This window comes from Balaenoptera borealis, assembly GCF_965194805.1.
Source record: "Balaenoptera borealis genome assembly, chromosome: 16".
Lineage (NCBI taxonomy): Eukaryota > Metazoa > Chordata > Mammalia > Artiodactyla > Balaenopteridae > Balaenoptera > Balaenoptera borealis.
Genome location: NC_138872.1, coordinates 51,246,786 through 51,264,321, shown reverse-complemented (window position 1 = coordinate 51,264,321; position 17,536 = coordinate 51,246,786). Strand labels below are relative to the sequence as shown.

General features: G+C 49.2%; 1 protein-coding gene across 10 annotated transcripts in view; it reads left to right on the top strand.

The window, feature by feature from the left end:
- The window catches only part of IFT140 (intraflagellar transport 140), a 71,674-nt gene that overhangs the window by 5,022 nt on the left and 49,116 nt on the right, over nucleotides 1–17,536 (top strand). For 6 of the 10 annotated variants that reach the window (XM_082362880.1, XM_082362874.1, XM_082362873.1 and 3 more), the window contains exons 3-12: nucleotides 428–605; nucleotides 2,958–3,179; nucleotides 9,209–9,330; nucleotides 9,462–9,604; nucleotides 11,149–11,324; nucleotides 12,235–12,326; nucleotides 12,915–13,021; nucleotides 13,705–13,850; nucleotides 16,843–17,046; nucleotides 17,180–17,252. In XM_082362880.1, the coding sequence (XP_082219006.1) occupies nucleotides 459–605; nucleotides 2,958–3,179; nucleotides 9,209–9,330; nucleotides 9,462–9,604; nucleotides 11,149–11,324; nucleotides 12,235–12,326; nucleotides 12,915–13,021; nucleotides 13,705–13,850; nucleotides 16,843–17,046; nucleotides 17,180–17,252 (1,432 nt within the window). In that variant the 5' untranslated portion in view covers nucleotides 428–458. Of the gene's footprint in view, nucleotides 1–270; nucleotides 341–427; nucleotides 606–2,957; nucleotides 3,180–9,208; nucleotides 9,331–9,461; nucleotides 9,605–11,148; nucleotides 11,325–12,234; nucleotides 12,327–12,914; nucleotides 13,022–13,704; nucleotides 13,851–16,842; nucleotides 17,047–17,179; nucleotides 17,253–17,536 lie in introns of all 10 variants that reach the window. The other 4 variants (XM_082362878.1, XM_082362881.1, XM_082362876.1 and 1 more) reach the window with 2 other exon arrangements.

The window sequence follows — 17,536 nt, the reverse complement described above, 5'->3', positions numbered from 1 at the left end:
AATTGGGTGCTAGGTTTTTCTGTACATTTCTCTTCTGTGAAGCAGTTTGCTTTTTTTGTTTGTTTGTTTGTTTGTTTGGAAATGTTGCTTAACGGGGAGCTATAGAAATATAAGTTGTCCTTATTATGATTGGGATAAAAATGATCAAGGTTTACACATGTAGTCTAGTCCACGGGGCTTTTCTTTATTGTTTTGATGGCAGTATGTGTTATTCTTTTCCATCGTTCCAGGTCTAATCCCTTGCCTCTAATTGTATATTTTTCCTGTTAGAGACCTCTTCCACATAAAATTGCCTGTATTGGTCTGAAGGGGTGCTGATAAGTTGCCGAATGTCTTGTAGGTTTGTGATGCTTCTTTTTCCTAATTCTATATATAGTAGTTTTGTTTTGTTCAAGACCAACAGGACTTGGTTGTCTTTTCCCTCCAGGTTTCAGCCCTGACCAGGCCTGCATTTCGTCATGGCCCTCTACTTTGACCACCGCATAGAAGCCCCAGATGCAGTTGGGTCTCCCTCCCACATCAGTTGGCACCCTGTTCACCCATTCCTGGCAGTCGCTTCCATTAGCACAGCCTCAGGAGGCAGTGTGGATATATATCAGGAGCAAGTGAGTGCGGAAAGCAGCAATTCTGACTGCAGTAGCTTCTGGCTTTTGTCTCTCTTTTGTTTGTGTTTGTGTGTGTTTCTCACTGAGGTCCAAACTCCCAATATTATAAAAGCCCTATTATGTGAATAACTCTTTTACCCCTGCTATTTAGTTTTGGGGACATATTTAGGAATGCTCAAGGCAGAATCCACAGTCAATTCACGGTCACCAGCAGGGTTGTCTGTCCATCCTTCTCCAGCCTCCCGTTGGCCATTCGAAACTATTTGTTTCCTGGAGCTGCCATAACAAATTACCACAAACTGGGTGACTTAAAACAACAGAAATTTATTCTCTCATAGTTCTGGAGGCCAGAAGTCTCCAACAACAGGTTAGCAGGGCCCTGCCCTCTCCGAAGGCTCTAGTGGAGGATTTGTTCCGTGCTTCATATTAGCTTCCAGTGTAGCCAGCAGTCCTTGGTGCTCCTCGGCTGGGACCTGTATCACTCCAGCCTCTCCCTCCATCCTCACACAGCCACCTGCTCTGTGTGGCCATGTCTCTTTCCTCCTCACATAAGGGCACCAGTCGTACTGGACTAGGGCCCACTCTAATGACCTTGTCTTAACTTGATCATCTGCAAAGACCCTATTTTCAGATAAGGTCACATCACAAGTACCAGGGGTTAGGACTTCAACACATCTTTTTGGGGTGCACAATTCAATTCATAACAAACTTTCTAGACGCTCCTCCTACTTCACCAAGAAAGATGGATTTCCTTTCCCACTCCCTCCTCTGCCCTCTGCAGTCTCGATGTCACCCCTGAAATTTCACCCAAGCAGCCACACTCATCAGCGATGGCTACATAACGTGTCCTGCTGTCCCTGCCCCCCACACATTCCACCCTCCTGTAGGTCCTCCGGAGAGCACCCCCGAGGGTCTTCCTCACCCGGCCCCCTTCATCCAGGCCACCCCCTTCCCCGCCGGGCCCTCCAGCCTTCCCCCCGTCCCAGACAAGCCTGCCGTTGGCCCCCCTCAGAGCACATCCAGGCCTCTTCTCCCTCTTATTTCCTCCTCCTGGGGTTGCATTACCATCTATCAGTGGATGACTTACAAGCCTGCGGCTCCAGCCCACCAGTCCCCCCCAACCCCTTAGCAAGCCCTCCCCTCACGCTCCACAAAGGGCAAACCCTCCTGGTATGCTCATCTTGGTCTCATCCCAGGTGTGGGTCAGTATTTGGCCCCAGTGCCAAGCACAGTGTCGCCAACTATTTCAGAGTAGATGCCTCCCTTCTGGGAGTCAGACAGCTCTCCAATATGTATCATAAAATTTTCTTTAGAGTAAATATTATTAAATCCAAAATAATAGCAATTTTAGATTTTTTTTTCTGCACCGTGCAACTTGTGGGATCTTAGTTCCCCAACCAGGGATTGAACCTGGGCCACGGCAGTGAAAGTGCCAAGTCCTAACCACTGGACCACCAGGGAATTCCCTAGATAAAATTTTAAATTTTAGAAAAAATATACTGTTACAAAACAAAGTGTACTTCCTGTGTTTCTGATTGGCACAAGGAGACCATTAGGATTTCAAAATAATGATTTATTGGATGATAATGAGGTCACAGATGTAGCAGGTGTAACTGAGTTTGCTAGGAAGAGCCCAGTAGAAGTACTGAGAACAAACTGAATTAATCTCTGAAAACACGTTTATACCTTAAACCTACTGCCTTAGAAAATTCTAGAAAACACAAGAATATACCAGCATGTATTCAATTAGCTGTCACAGCAATGACATCATCACACATCACAGAGCTCCGGAAAACTGCACTGTACACTCATGAGAGAACGAGAGTTAACAGGGCAGATCATGTCTTCATATCATCCTGAACATGACTTTGGCATCGCAGACCGCAAAAACATTCTCGGGTCACCTCACTACACTTTGAGAACCTTGGGTCAACACACTTCACCCACTGGCCCACAGCTTCTTTTTGTAAATAAAGTTTTATTGAACTCCCTGGCGGTCCAGTGGTTAGGACTCAGAGCTTCCACTGCAGGGGGCCCAGGTTTGATCCCTGGTCAGGGAACTAAGATCCCGCAAGCCACACGGCATGGCCAAAAAAATAAATAAATAAAAATAGACGGAAAAAATTTTTAATAAAGTTTTATTGATAAACTGGTCCATGGGGTCAGTTGAATGTTTACGCTTTCATAGTTCAGCCGAGGCAAGATGGGTGTTTCTATGAAAATTAAATAGAATATTTCCTTAACAAACTGCTCATTATGTCCTCTAGCTGATGTCATTCCACTGATGAGGCAGAAATTCTTAGAGTAGCGGCCACTCCCCGTAAAATAAAGAATTTACCTCGTGTGTCACAGGGTGAGTGCGTGCCAGACACGCATATCGAGAGGTCGTTCCGGGTCACCTCCCTCTGCTGGCACCCGACGCGGCTGATCCTGGCTATTGGCTGGGAGACCGGAGAAGTGGTCATATTTAATAAGCAAGACAAGGAGCAGCATGCGGTCCCCCTGACGCAAATCGCCGACATCACCGTCCTCAACTGGAGCCCCAACGGGAACTGCCTGGTGTCGGGGGATAGGGTGAGCAGACATGCTGAGACACTGACTTCAGATCTCTGCATTGCCCTGTCCATGCTCTTAGGGACCAAATTATTAGAAACTTGGCAGTTGCCGAGTTCAACTGATTTTGTCGGCTGTCATGGCAGCTTTTGTTTTATATTGGGAGGAAGGTTTGAATGTTATATTCTACCATCTCACTCTGTGGCAAAAGTTTGTAATTTTTTAAATGAACGTTTCTAGGTACGTACATTCACAAAGATGGGGTGGTGCTTCATGTACCCCCAAACCCCACCTTCCCTGAGCACACCGCTTCGTTGCCTAGGAGTCCCTGGTGCTGATCATCTGGCCCAGGGCTTCCTAAGCAGGTCAGTTTGCCCCCAGGGGACACTTTGCTGTGTGTGGGGAGACTTTTTGTTGTCACAGTGGTGGTGGTGGGGTTGCTTTCTACTGGCATCTGGTGGGTGGAGGCCAGAGATACTGCTCAACATCCTCCGATGCTCAGGGCAGACCCCACAGCAGAGAATTACCAGCTCAAGAAGTCAACAGTACACAGGCTGAGAAACCTGGTCTAGACCTGTTTGATTCAAAAATGACAGCAGAAATTGTACCATGTGTTTATTTATTTTACATGTTTAAGGTAATACATTTACATGTTTCAAAGTTCAAAAAATACGAAAAGGTATATACTGTAAAGACTCTCCAGCCCCACCCCATCCACTCCCTCCCCTTCCCTACCCTCCAGCACCTACAGCTTCTTCAAGTCTCTCCAGCGCTCCTTCAGTACACACAGGAACACACAATGCATTCTCTCCCCGACTTCCAATTTTGAAAAATTTCAAACCTTTAGGGGAGTTGAAAGAACAGTACGAACAACACCCTTGTACCCTTCCCGTGAATTCAGTAGCTGTTAATGTTTTGACACATTTGCTCTCTCTGTATATCTGTATTTTTTCCCCACGTATTTGAGAGTTTGTCACAGACATCATACTTCATCCGTAAATGCTTTGGCATCGATCTCCTAGGAGCATAACCACGTGTGCTGTCACACTCAGGAGGGTGAAGCCCATGAACTGGTTTCCACTGCTGTGCCATCGGTGTGACAGCTTCTCCTGCTGTCCCAGTAACGTCTGTGCTGATTTTGTCCGTACCCAGAAGCCAGCCAAGCACCACGCTTTGCGTTTGGCCGTCATTTCTCTTTGGTCTCCTTTCATCAGAACTGGTCCCTGGTCTTGTCTTTTCTTTCTTCTCTCTCTTTTTTTTTTTTTTTTTTTTTGGTCTTTCATGACATCAACATTTTGAGGGGTCCAGGCTAGTTCCGTTGTAGAATGTCCCTTGGTTTAGATCTGTGTGGTTGTCTCCTCATGACTGCCTTTAGGTTAAACTTCTTGGCTGGGAGCTTCACACAGAGGGCGTCGTCTCTTTCCTATCTTCCTCAGTCCTTTTCACATGAGGGCAGTGCCCAGTGCACCCTGTTCTGTTTCTGGCTTTTCACCTGACACCGCGTCTTCCAGGTCTTTCCATGGTGGTGCACGGCGAACCTCCTTGCTCTCTTTTAACCTGCCCTTCATTACACCAACGTGTTATCATTTACTTCCCCAGCCTCTGTGGATAAATGGTCTCCAGTCCTTTGCTAGACAGTGACACAGTGGCTGGCCTCATGCTTTTGTCCTTTTGCACGTGTGAAAGTTTAGAGAGATTCCTGGAGGTGGGATCCAGGGCATGCGCTTGTGGTTTGGTGAGTGTCCCTACACCTCCCTCCATGGGGCTTGACCAGCTCCCACCAACCCACAAGCGTATCGTATCCAAGCTCAGAATTTTGCCTGGAAAAGTGCTATCTTGGTCGTGTTCTAGTTTGTGTTTCTCTTCCTCTTGAGAGTGAATATTACTTAGAAGAGCCATTTATACTTCCTTTCTGTTCATATCGCTCATCCACTGTTCTGTTTATCCTTTTGTCTGGATTTTTCTAGTCTATTCCCACCTAATGGCATTGCTCTGCCCCCAGATTCCTACTTCTTTGGTGATCTTTCCCACCTCCTTGCTCAGAAAATCCCCTAGAGGAATAAAAGAATTCAGGGTCATTGAATGCCATCATTCTCATCTTGCCTTTATTAAGAAGCAACTAACAGAGTAGATGACTCAGGCATGAAACAAAGCCCAGCTTGGCACTGACCAATTCTTGGAGTCAGGATTTAAGAACAAAAATACCTAGCACTTCTCTAAGAAAATCTACAACTGTGCTGGTCCTAATTTCATACTGGACTCAGGCAGGCAGAAAAGTAATAACAAATGAACAGACACGCTCAGAGCACTGACCTCTGAGACACCTGCTCGTAGGCTTGGCCCAGGGTCTTTTCCACTCTCCCACCAGAGACCCGGTTTGATTACCGTGAGACCGACCAAACCTGCTGAAGCAGGAAGACACATGTAATCTGCAGCCCTCAGAGTGTCCCGCGGTCTCCAGGGACAGGAGCAGAGCTGGCTTCCGACATCCGGAACCACAAGTGAGGTGTCTGCTGCCAGCGTCCACCTCTCAGGGCCCCTTCCTGCACAGCCGTCTCTCTCCTGTGCCATCCGTCCAGGAGGCTGCTGGAAACAAAGGAATCCACCCGCTCCAGTTTCACCCCAGAGATGACCTACCCTTCCTCCTCTGTCCCAAGTCCAGCTCAGGCCAGGTGCCGCCTGTGCAGCCACCCTTGGACCTGGGGCAGTGGGGAGATCTCTGGAAGAGGACACCAGGCGGACACTTGGTCGGTGAAGAAGCGGGGAGGACAATGCATGTCCAGGGCTCATCTCCCTCGCACTCTCCTGCTGGACAAGAGCTGAGGGCGAGGAGCAAGTGCACCTACACATGGGAAAGGGCAAGTCGCTTCCTGATCTCTGAGATAAACCATTAGTGAGCCAGCTGTGTGAAGTGACAATGTGTCCCAACAGTCGTATCTGGAGCCCTAACTTCACACTAGTCCCTTAGTACGTTCACCTCCTGCTCTGCACGGGACTGGTTTCCCACCTGAGGGTGAGACGCTCTCACTTTTCCTTCAAGTCTTACTGGATAAAGTTATTTGAATGAAGTGACCTGGAAGGAATGGCAGCGAGTAAAGAGACCACTCTGAACACAAAGGATCCCCCCCGTCAGGAGTACTAAGAGGTGCAAAAACCATTTAGAATTTAGGGGCAATGAGCAGGAGGCCCCGAAGAGGCATCTGCTTTGCCATCTTCTACTTGGCGTCTGCGTGTCTACCTGGTTACAGGAGACCTGAGGTGACCTCCTGTGGCTTCCCCTCCTCGTGTGTGTGTGTGTGTGTGTGTGTGTGTGTGTGTCCTTGTGTCAGAACAGGGGTCTGCAGTCGTCTGACTGAGCAGAAACCACTGCTCCAGGAGCTCCAAACGTTTCCATCCTTCAACTTCTTCCCCAGCACAACAGTCGGGGGATCTGGACGGGCCGAGTGCTCGAGTTTGTGTTCAGGAGCCCAGTGAGCTGTCAGCTGGAAGCTCGTGTATACTAATAAAACAGAGAATCATTTACTGTATTAAAAATTAAGTGCTGGACGGGAGTTCCCTGGCAGTCCGGTGGTTAGGACTCAGCATTTTCACTGCAGGGTCCTGTGTTCAATCCCTGTTTGGAGAGCTAAGGTCCCGCAAGCTGCGCAGCCGGGCCAAAAAGAAAAAAAAAGAAAAATTAAGTGCTGGGCGATTGCACTTGCAGGGCAGAGCAGAAGGCCATCTCCACAGAGGCCGTGTGTGCCTAGAACACACAGCAGGGCCCAACTGCTGGCTCCTCTAGGGAGGAGGCTAGGTGACGGGGAAGGAAGCCTTCCCATTTCTGCCTTTATGTGTGTGTTTCACTGTGCAAGCATTATTTTTTTTAATGTTATTTTAAGAGTAATTTGTAAACACAAAAAAACCAATAATGTTTTTATTCTTTTTTTTTTATAAATTTATTTATTTTATGTATTTATTTTTGGCTGTGTTGGGTCTTTGTTGCTGCACACGGGCTTTCTCTAGTTGCGGCGAGCGGGGGCTACTCTTCGTTGCAGTGCGTGGGCTTCTCACTGCGGTGGCTTCTCTCGTTGTGGAGCACGGGCTCTAGGTGCGCGGACTCAGTAATTGTGGCACACAGGCTCAGTAGTTGTGGTGCACGCGCTTAGTTGCTCTGCGGCATGTGGGATCTTCCTAGACCAGGGATTGAACCCGTGTCCCCTGCATTGGCAGGCGGATTCTCAACCACTGCGCCACCAGGGAAGCCCCAGTGTTTTTATTCTTATCTTTATAAAGCTGGCAAAGTCAAGAAGAATGTGTATAATAATATATGATTCAAATTCTATATATACTCATGTTACATACTATTTCTGATCTTATATACTTTTCTTAGAGGTCCACTGTACAAGTTGCTTTTTAAGGCCCACATTTTTTTTTTTTTTGGCCGTGCCACACAGCATGCAGGATCTTAGTTCCCTGACTAGGGATCGAACCCGTGTCCCCTGCAGTGGAAGCGTGGAGTCTTAACCACTGGGCTTCCAGGAACGTCCCAAGGCCCACATTATTTGAAAATCATATTCTTATATACAGTAAAGCAATGTTACCCAGCATTGGGGTAATGAAAGCGGCTTGAAAGAAGTGTGGGAAGATGACCTCACTGTCTGCTAAAACACCCACTGACCGTGAGCAGGAAACAGGCCTTGAGGACTGCTCGGGCAATGCAGCAAAGCGGCCTCAGGGTTCGAGGGAAGCACTGCCATTTGGCAAAGCTTAGCTTGTCACAGCCAGAAGCCCTCCTGGAAAATTGCTCCTGGACCAAGTCGTCTCCCTGGCAACTTGAACTTTTCTAGCAGTTGTCTGAGCCATTAATTTGAGATTTTGATGACTTTGATGTTGAACATATCGTACAGCTGGCACCCAGATCTTGGTTTCTGTTGGTTTCTTCCAATAAAAGGAACCAGGGCTCCTTGGAGAAATGGCTGATCCTCGGGCTGGGGCAGGACGGCAAGCCCGGAGGATCTGTAGGCCAGGACGTGAGGAGGTGCTCACAAACCCACAGTGATGGGTGCATCGAAGGGACAACAGAGCCGGAGGAAAGAGCTTCTGATGGCGGAGCTGGAACAATTTGAGTATCTAAACAAACAAGGGAATATTGGGTCATAACCCAGAGTAGAAAATAAATATCCATGTGTCCATCCATGCGTCCATATTGATGTAAATCTATGATTTAATAAATCAGTAAATGGTGGACAAGAGGCATATCTCTCCAGATGATCTAGGAGGTGAGACATAACTCCCCTTCCTCTGTGTGGGCTGCACACAGCGACTTCCTTCCAGGCAGGACAGGATGGAAGGAAGGAGGAACTCCCCAGTGAGGGAGGTCACAGACATGACCTCAGCAGACAGGTCACGCCGAGGGCAGGGAACCCTGATCCGACGTGTAGACAGCAGCACTTGACCTCTGGTCTTCCTCTCAAACCCACCACCCCGACAACAATGAGAAAAACAGACAAATCCCGCCGGAGGGACATTCTACAAAACCCCTGATCGGTCCTCCTCAACAGTGTCCAGGCGTCCAGAACAGGGGCATCTGAGCCACCGTCCCAGCCCAGGGGGGCCCAAGGAGACATGGCGACCAGATGTCTGTGGGGCCTGGACAGGGTCCCAGGGCAGGAAGAACTGAGGAGAGGTGAATGAAATACCAACTTTAATTAGTATCATGCACCACAGTAATGTAGGGTCAGTAATAGGAGAAGCTAGGTGTGAGGTATGGGACTTCTCTGAACTCTTTGCCACTTTTCCTTAAATCTGAATCTATTCCAAAATTAAAGATTTGTTTTAAAAACTGAACACGTGACACTTGTTATTTCCAGGGAGTATAGATGGGAAGGGGCACAGAGAGGAGTTTCTGGTTCCTTCATTGAACACTAGAATCGTTTTGAGTTTTTCATGGTGCACATATAGTAGTAGTATAATTTTAAAAGAAAAAAAGGAGTAAGCCTATGCTCTGTTGCACAGTGTTACCCTCACCCTCCACCAGTCACTTGCTAAGAATGTGACCTTGGGTTTTCCAGCTTGGTGTACTGCTCTTATGGAAGTTGGACCAAAGGGGTCGAGTACAAGGGGCACCGCTGCTGAAACACGAGTATGGAAAACACCTCACTCACTGCATCTTCCGGCTCCCCTCTCCCGGCGAGTAAGTAGAGCTCGGGTGGTGGCTGGCGGGGCCGGGGATTTGGCTCCTCCTGACACTGGAGGGGTCTCCTCTGTGGTTATACCACCTTCGTCCAGGGAGCAACGAGGAATCTCTGTCACATTTGCTCTTAGGGACCTCGTTCAGTTGGCGAAGGCAGCTGTGAGTGGTGATGAGAAAGCCCTGGACAAGTTTAACTGGAGGAAGAGTGGCTTTGGAAGTTTCCTGAAAATGGGACCTCAAGAGGGACTCTCATTCTTTGTCACCTTGACCGATGGTAAGACGCTCAGGTTGGGGTCTGGGGACACTGCAGTGTTTCGGAGTGTCTGGGAGATTATAAGTGAATGGATGGCGTTTCTGCATAAAATTGCAGGCTGTGCGCCACTCCCAGATGGATGCCTTAGCTGGCTTGTGCAAGTGTTTATCCAGGATCCAAAGGGTGGCTTCACCTTGACCTGATAGAGACAAATTGAGCTTTATTTGCGTTTGAAGGTTTCTCAGGAGGAAGCTGTCCAGGATGTGCAGCCCCAGATGAATCGATGCCAGGGGCACCCGGCGTGGTCTCCAAGCCAGCAGCCAGGCTCAGCTCTGGGGTGGGTGTGACCGGGGCACGCTGGACCAGCAGCCCTGGCAGGGCCGGGCCGTCCGTGCTGATTTAACATGGCTTCCCCACTGTGTGCTAGGAGGCAGGCGGCGGCCAGTAGATGCAGTGTGAGGTTCAGAGAGATAGAGGGTCTCGTACACTCACAAGACGTTCGTGAGTGCCTTCCCCCATGGGAAAGGGGCCCTTCCTGGGGTGATGGGGTTTGAGGACTGTGAGGCCAGGCAGCTTAACCGTGACAGGTGACAGCTGGGAGGGGCTGGGGCATTTGTCAGTTTAAAAGTAGAGAGACTTGGCATTTCAGGAGGGGAGTTGGAGGGACCCAACGTGGGCACTGTGGGTGTGGTGGGGGCCCTGAGGGAGGAAGGAGACGGTGGCAACTGGAGGCCTGGCTCTGCAGGGGGTGTCAGCACTGCCCCTGGTCAGCAGCCGTGCAACTGGGGCAGATGATCCCATGTCTTTGTGCCTTAGCTTCCGAACACGTACAGTGGGGATCAGGATAGTACCTGCCTCCAGAGCCTCTGCACACGGAGCCCGCACACATCTGTGCTCAGTAAATGCTAGTTACTGTTATGATTAGCCTCCAGACAACCTTGAACCTTTAAGCTTAATAAGAACTCAAGTTGTCCACTGGGAGTGAGATGGTAGGCGGCGTGAAGGGTGAGGAGGCTCCCAAGAGCAGCAGAATGAACCCAATCCCGAGAACTCACAGGAGGTGCTGCCACCGTGCTCAGAAGCCTGAAAGCAGAACCAAGAGACAGCTCGGGGGCAAGAGGAGCGTATCCAGGCTGGGAGGGGCCCTGGGGCCGAGGCGAGGGCCTGGGGAAGGCAAGAGGGTACAAGCCAGACGCCGGCCAGTGATACCCGGTACCTGGGATGGAGGGTGCAGGCCGAGGCTCCGGGGAGGGTCATAGTTAAGGCCCTGGCAGACGGGTGATGGATGTGTACCTAGGGGACTGAGATGACCAGAGCATGGAGGCTGTGCATCAGGAGGGTGGTCAGTGTGAGCGCTGGACAGTGGTGGAGGGAGGATGGCAGACACAGAGGTCCAGGCTGGACTGACCCAGAGATGGCAGACGCAGGGATCATGTGCCAGTGTTTTTAAAATGGCTTATTTGTAAATGGTTATGATGAAGATGTTTATGTTGAAAGTGTCCCTAAGTAGGTAGAATGGCTTCCAGGGAGTGTCCAGCCTCCATGGACACATCGCTTTCCCACAGGGACCGTGCACTACGTGGACGAGAAGGGCAGGACGGCCCGGGTGGCGTCCACGGACAGCTCCATTCAGACGCTGTTCTACCTGGAGAAGAGGGAGGTGCTGGTGGCAGTCACCGAGAGCCTGCTGCTGTGTCTGTTCACGGTGATGCCCGAGGGCGTGGCCGAGGAGGTGATGAAGGTGAGGAGGTGATGGGGGGGTGCCCCAGGGGGTCTCCAGCCTCTCTTGCCCACCTCACACACCCCTTCGTTTTGGTTGAGGAGTCTGTGTTTCAGGGCCACCACCAGAGCTTTAGCACCTTATTTATTGTGCACCATTGCGGTCACAGGTTGGGGAGACACCAGGCGACGGGGCCTCCCAGAGCCACAGGAGGTAGGGGGCTGTGGCGGGGACGCCTGGCTATGTGCAGACCTTGAGGGTTGTCACCAGTGTTCCCTCTGTGACACTACCGCTGGCCCACACATATGCATTGCTTTATCCGAGGGGTGTGTGACAATCACAACTCTGGACGCCCTGCCATCCGCATGGGTGCCTCGCCCCGGGCCGGGACACTCACTCGTGGGAGGACGCCAGGAGGCCTGGAGCGTTGGGTGTTGGTCAGGCAGCGCGTGCAGCTCCCTGAGAACTGCATGCCGCTCTCCTGCCACTTTCTTGGTTTACACCCAAGGATTCTGTGGTTCTCAGAGGACTCCGAACCTTCCCTAAGATGCTCTGGTCGATGCAGAAAAGTCGGTGTTCAGGGGTCCTTTGTGCACCTCTGTCTACACAGCAGTTGAAATGTGGTCACTGAGTCCTGTGAACCTGGGTTCAATCCCCCCTCAGCCCCTTGCTGGCAGGTTTTCTCTGCACACAGGCTGTGACAAGCTGCCTCACCCCACGCGGGGCACCCCTGTCATTAACTACGTAATGTGCAGTGGTCACTGCTTTGGCCTGAAAGGCTGGGGCTGCCCTTCCAAGTGTCCACAGCCACCCTCACTTCCTCCGCTTGGTGAGTCTGCGGGGAGTCACTGCCAAACAGAGAGTCCAGCCGCTGAACAGGGACCTGGTCTCGACGAGGGCGACGTGCTCCTTTCGGGTTGTTGTTGTGCAGGTAAAGCTGAGTGGAAATACGGGTCGCCGGGCAAACGTCGCCCTGATCAACGGCAGCCTTCTTGTGACCGCCACTGGGGAGGCGGTCCTCAGGTGAGATCCCAACTCTGCAGAGAGCACTGGGGTTGAAAATTCTGTCCCACACAGTCTCTTGAGTACACTTTGTATTGGAGTGTAACATGCATATAGAAAAATGCACAAATTATGATGAAGTGTTACTAATTGGGCACATCCATGTAACCAGCCCTGAGATGGAAGAACAGAACATATCAGAGACCCCAGGCGTTTCGCCCGCCCCTGCAGGGGTCACGCTGTCCTGACGTCTGCCTGCCTTTTTGATCCCCATGTAGATGGAATCCTGTGTCATGTTCTCTTGGGTCCGGCTGCTTTAGCTCATGTGACATTCAGGGGTTCTCCCTGGTTGGGTGCTTGGAATTCCTTTGTTCTCATCGTGACCTGGTGTCACACAGGAACCCTCTTTTATTAACAACTGCTCCCTTTGTTATGAACAACACGTAACATAGACAACGTAACAACGACATGCTTTTCTTCTCAGAGTCCAAAGGGCCGTGTCTCTTTCCTGATTTTTAAAGTTTGCTCTGCGAGTTGAACAAGACCCTCACAGCTGAGGGAAGCCCACTAACACAGTCCCCCCGTGGGACTTTCCTCCTTGCCTTGTAGATTCTGGGATTTAGAACGAGGAGAGAATTACGTACTGAGTCCAGAGGAGAAGTTTGGTTTTGAAAAAGGAGAGAATATAAACTGTGTTTCTTACTGTAAAGTCAAAGGTGAGACTTCCCAGTGTCAGAGGGAGAGCCCACCTCAGGCTTTGCTCTGGGCTGCGCAGTGATGACGTGGAACTCAGGGCTGTTCTAAGAACCATACCTCAGTTACAACTATGTCAGTCACTCGAGTACAGTCAGCCAAGAGCAAATAAGAGGCAGGAAAGCTGTGTTGTCCCACGTAGCGGTCAAGGAGTTTGGTCAGGAATGTGACCAGCCTGGCTGCGTGAATTGGTATCTGTTCCTCCTGAAACCTCAAGAAAAAGTCAGTGTGAGAAATATTAAATATATATGTGTACATGGATGTGCGTATGTGTACACACACGCACACACAAATATGACAGAAAGAATAGGAGATGCACCAGAGCAGCACTTTCGTGCCCGCTGAGTGCTAAGGGCTGTCTGGCATTGGGAAAGCAGCCCTGAACACAGGCAGGCAGGCTCCTCTCTCATGGGAGAAACCAGAGAGCAAGCAGCATCACCCCCCCAATCCCCCGTCCACACATGTACACACTGTGTCACTGCGAGTAGTGAACTCCTGCTAAGGAAGTCACGGCCAGGTAAGAGGCTGGGCAGTTCCTGGACAGAGGGCCGACGGGCTGGTATTTTAGAGAGGGTGGTCAGAGAAGGGAGCTTGCTGCTGTTTTTATTCCTTTTCAACTCAATGTGAACTTTCTTTTAACCTACAGGTCTTCTGGCAGCAGGTACCGATAAAGGGCGCGTAGCCATGTGGAGAAAAGTGCCAGGCCCCCAGAGCAGCCAAGGGGTGGAGGGCAAAGACAGGTGGACCCTTCAGATCCCCACTGAGCTCGAAGGAAACATCATGCAGATAAAGGTACGCCTCGACGGGGCACTGGGTGCACTCATTTTCTGCAGAAGTGGAGGCAGTAATTGCTCTGAACCTATTTTTGTCAGTTATTCAAATTAAGATAAAAAATAACAACAGTAAAATATTTTTAAAGGCCTTTTGGGTTTCAGAACTACAGATAAGGGACTGTGGATCTGTAGTAATCTATATCTTTTTAAATCTGTCTACCCGTCCATTTATCTCTATCATCTATTTATCTTATTTATTTATTTATTTGGCTGTGCCGCACGACTTGCGGAATCTTAGTTCCCCGACCAGGGATTGAACCTGCACCACAGCAGTGGAAGCGCCAAGTCCTAACCGCTGGACCGCCAGGGAATTCCCGCCCCAGCTTCCTCTTAATGCTCCAAACCTCCACTGTTTTCTGGTCATCCTGAGGCTTGAACTTGCCCATATTCTGTTTCAAACAAAGTCATTCTGTTGGGGAGCTTGCTGTTCTCGTGGACTGCCTTTCCCCTCAGGAAAAGATTTCTGAGTCACTGCTCCACAGCCTGGTAGTGGGGAGAGAAGCTGGCTTTCTGGGGTGACACCCTGCTTTGGGAGCTGGGAGCTGGGCACAGGAGCCTCTGGTCCCGGATGGCCTCTCCCAGAGAGGAGCAAGCTGGAGCGAGGGCCTGGGGGCCCAACGTGGTCTGGCTCCCGCTCCTGATGCAGAGCCTCCCTCCAACCCACCTGGACCTGGCCTCTGTGCCGGAGCTGGGGGAGTGAGAGATGCTGGCAGCCACCCCTCCCAGGAAAATGCCGGAGGAGAGGGAGCCCCGGTTTCTTGGCCAAACCTGCCTGCCGAGCTCACCTGCCACAGACTCTGCTCTTCTTACCAGACTTAGTAGACTTTCTTCAATAAGTCTTTCTTCATTTACTCTGTGCCCAATTCCCAGAGAAGTACATGGTTGTGTTTTCATAATTTTCACCAGTTATGCCTGTTATGTCCTCGGGGCTCCTCACCTGCCTTTCTGGAACTTGCCTCTCAGATCTGCTCTGTGTGAATTTTTTTTTGTTGTTTTTTTTTGTTTTAATTTTTGGCTGCACCAAGTGGCATGCAGGATCTTAGTTCCTCGATCAGGGATCGAACCCACGCCCCTTACAGTGGAAGTGCGACATCTTAACCACCGGACCGCCAGGGAAGTCCCTGAATTTTTTAAGATAAAGTTTACTTAATCTATACTAATCAGGAAATGAAAACTTACATGGTAAACAGTTTAGGGATACCTTAGAGCAATTTTGGGAATTACTTTTAGATCCTCATCTCAGGTCATAAATAAACATAGTTTCTGGATGAATTAACGAGTTAAATATTTTTAAAAGTTAGGTCAGGGACTTCCCTTGCGGTCCAGTGGTTAAGACTTCGCCTTCCAATGGAGGGGGTGTGGGTTCGATCCCTGGTTGGGGAGCTGAGATCCCACATGCCTTGCAGCCAAAAAACCAAAACATAAAACAGAAGCAATATTGTAACAAATTCAATAAAGACTTTAAAAATGGTCCATCTGTTAAAAACTGAAAATAAAATTTTAAAAATTAAAAGTTGGGTCAGAATAACTGGCTAAAAACACAGAATATAATCAGATCTGTAGAGAAAGTGTAACTTTCTTAGATTTTAAGTAATAAAAGCAGTTGCAAAAGCAGAGGGACAAGGTTGAGTCCATAAGAACATGTCACACCGGGCAATGTGAACAGGAAGGCTGGGATGAAAGGAAAACTGAGCTGGGTAAATATTCACTTTAAAGGGTTAATCTCTAAAACACCAAATTTTCCCAATTTTCAATGCATAATTTTTTTCTTCATTTGAATACCAATCCCAGTTGATGTGTACATTGAAAGTATTTTTGTTTTTTTGTGGGAGAAGAAAGGTGCTGTTTTAAACTGATGGCTCATCTTACCTTTAGTGATATCTTAGAATAAAGGACATGAAGAAAACTCACATTTATAAGAAAAATATTAAGAATGCCAATGGAGGGAATTCCCTGGTGGTCCAGTGGTTAGGAGTCAGTGCTTTCACTGTGGGAGCCCGGGTTCGATCCCTGGTCGGGGAACTAAGAGCCTGCATGCTGCACTGTGCGGCTGAAAAGAAAAGAATGTAAATGGATAAGTGATGAAGGAGAGTGCAGATAATTTACCTAAGGGTGGTTAGTAGAATCCATGGAAAACGTGTAACCTCAGTGATAATGAAAGCAATGCCCATTTTAAATAATAGTAAGAGCCACACTAACTTTCTTGAAAAACGTAAAAGAAAAATTGACTCAATAGACCATGTTCCTCAAAGAGAAGCCTCAATCTTGTAATTATTTCTTTCCAAATAAATCTACAAATTACATATTTATCCAGTGAAAATAAGGAGTTTCCCCCCCCCCCGGGGGAATTCAACACAATAATTCTAAACTCATTTGGGAGAGCAAATGGCCAAGAAAAAAATTTAAAAAGAATCAGACCATTTCTGTATCCTATACCAGAATATATCTGAAAGGTACAGCAATTAACACAGCATGCTTACTCAGGAATGGATAAATATATCAGTGCAGTGAAGTTGGAAATCCAGAAACGGATTTGTATGGATTTGGAAGTTTAATATGAAATTATGAAAGTGGTACTTGGCATCACTAGAGGAAGTCTGGATAGTTCACTACAGTGTGTAAATTTGCTTTCCATTTATAAAACATAGATGCCCCTAAGTTCATGTCAGTAAAGTAAACTCTAGAAGATGCTCAACCAGTCAGGATAGACATGAGCGAGAACAACCACACAAGTTTACCCCCTGGATCTAAACTCTGAGTGTTGTTATTTTAAAGTTTTTCTACAAATTACACGTTTTATACTTACAAATTTTTAAAATCATGTTTTTAAACAAGAAGAAGAAATAGTGCTTGGAAATTGTTTATGAATCCTCGTACTTATAACGTTGCCCTGACTGCACCTCTCCTTTCTGTTCGCACCTTGGGTTCTGTCTCTCAACGTGGGAATGAAGTGGGGCTCCAGGAAGAGCCTCCTGGCAGTGAACAGCATCAGCTCCGTGCTCATCCTCCGCGAGCAGGCCATGTCGTCCCACTTCCACCAGCAGGTGGCCGCAGTGCAGGTCTCCCCGAGCCTACTCAGCGTGTCCTTCCTGTCCACGGGGGTGATGCACAGCCTGCGTACAGACATGTACATCAGCGGAGTGTTCGCCACCAAGGTCACTGCCAGGGTGACCGTGGGCTTGGGCGGGATCATCGATGTAGACAGAAGACCTGGTCAGTTGTTAGGGTCATTCAGGACAACGAGGCCCAGACGGCCGGTTGCTTTTTAATTTCCGTGGTTCTTTGTAGGATGCTGTTGCCGTCTGGAATGGAAAACAGGTGGTGATCTTTGAGCCTTCTGGAGCCACATTACGAAGTGCAGGTAGGAGTCTTTTCAGCCCCACGAAGGGGACTCACATCTAATGGGGGTGGGTGCTGGTGCCTGTGGGGTGGGCAAAGGGCAGGCCCAGGGCCATGGGGAGACCCTCATGTCAGTTCTCGTGCCTGGGCCTGCGTTTCCAGAGCAAGTGCTGCCACTCTAGCCCTGTGCGGCCAGGGCCTCCCCGGCCTCCCTATAGAAGCCAGTTGAGGTAGTTAAGTGCAGCCAGATCTGGGGCCAGCAGCCCTCCTGGGCTCCAGGACGATGAAACAGCTCAGAAATAAGTC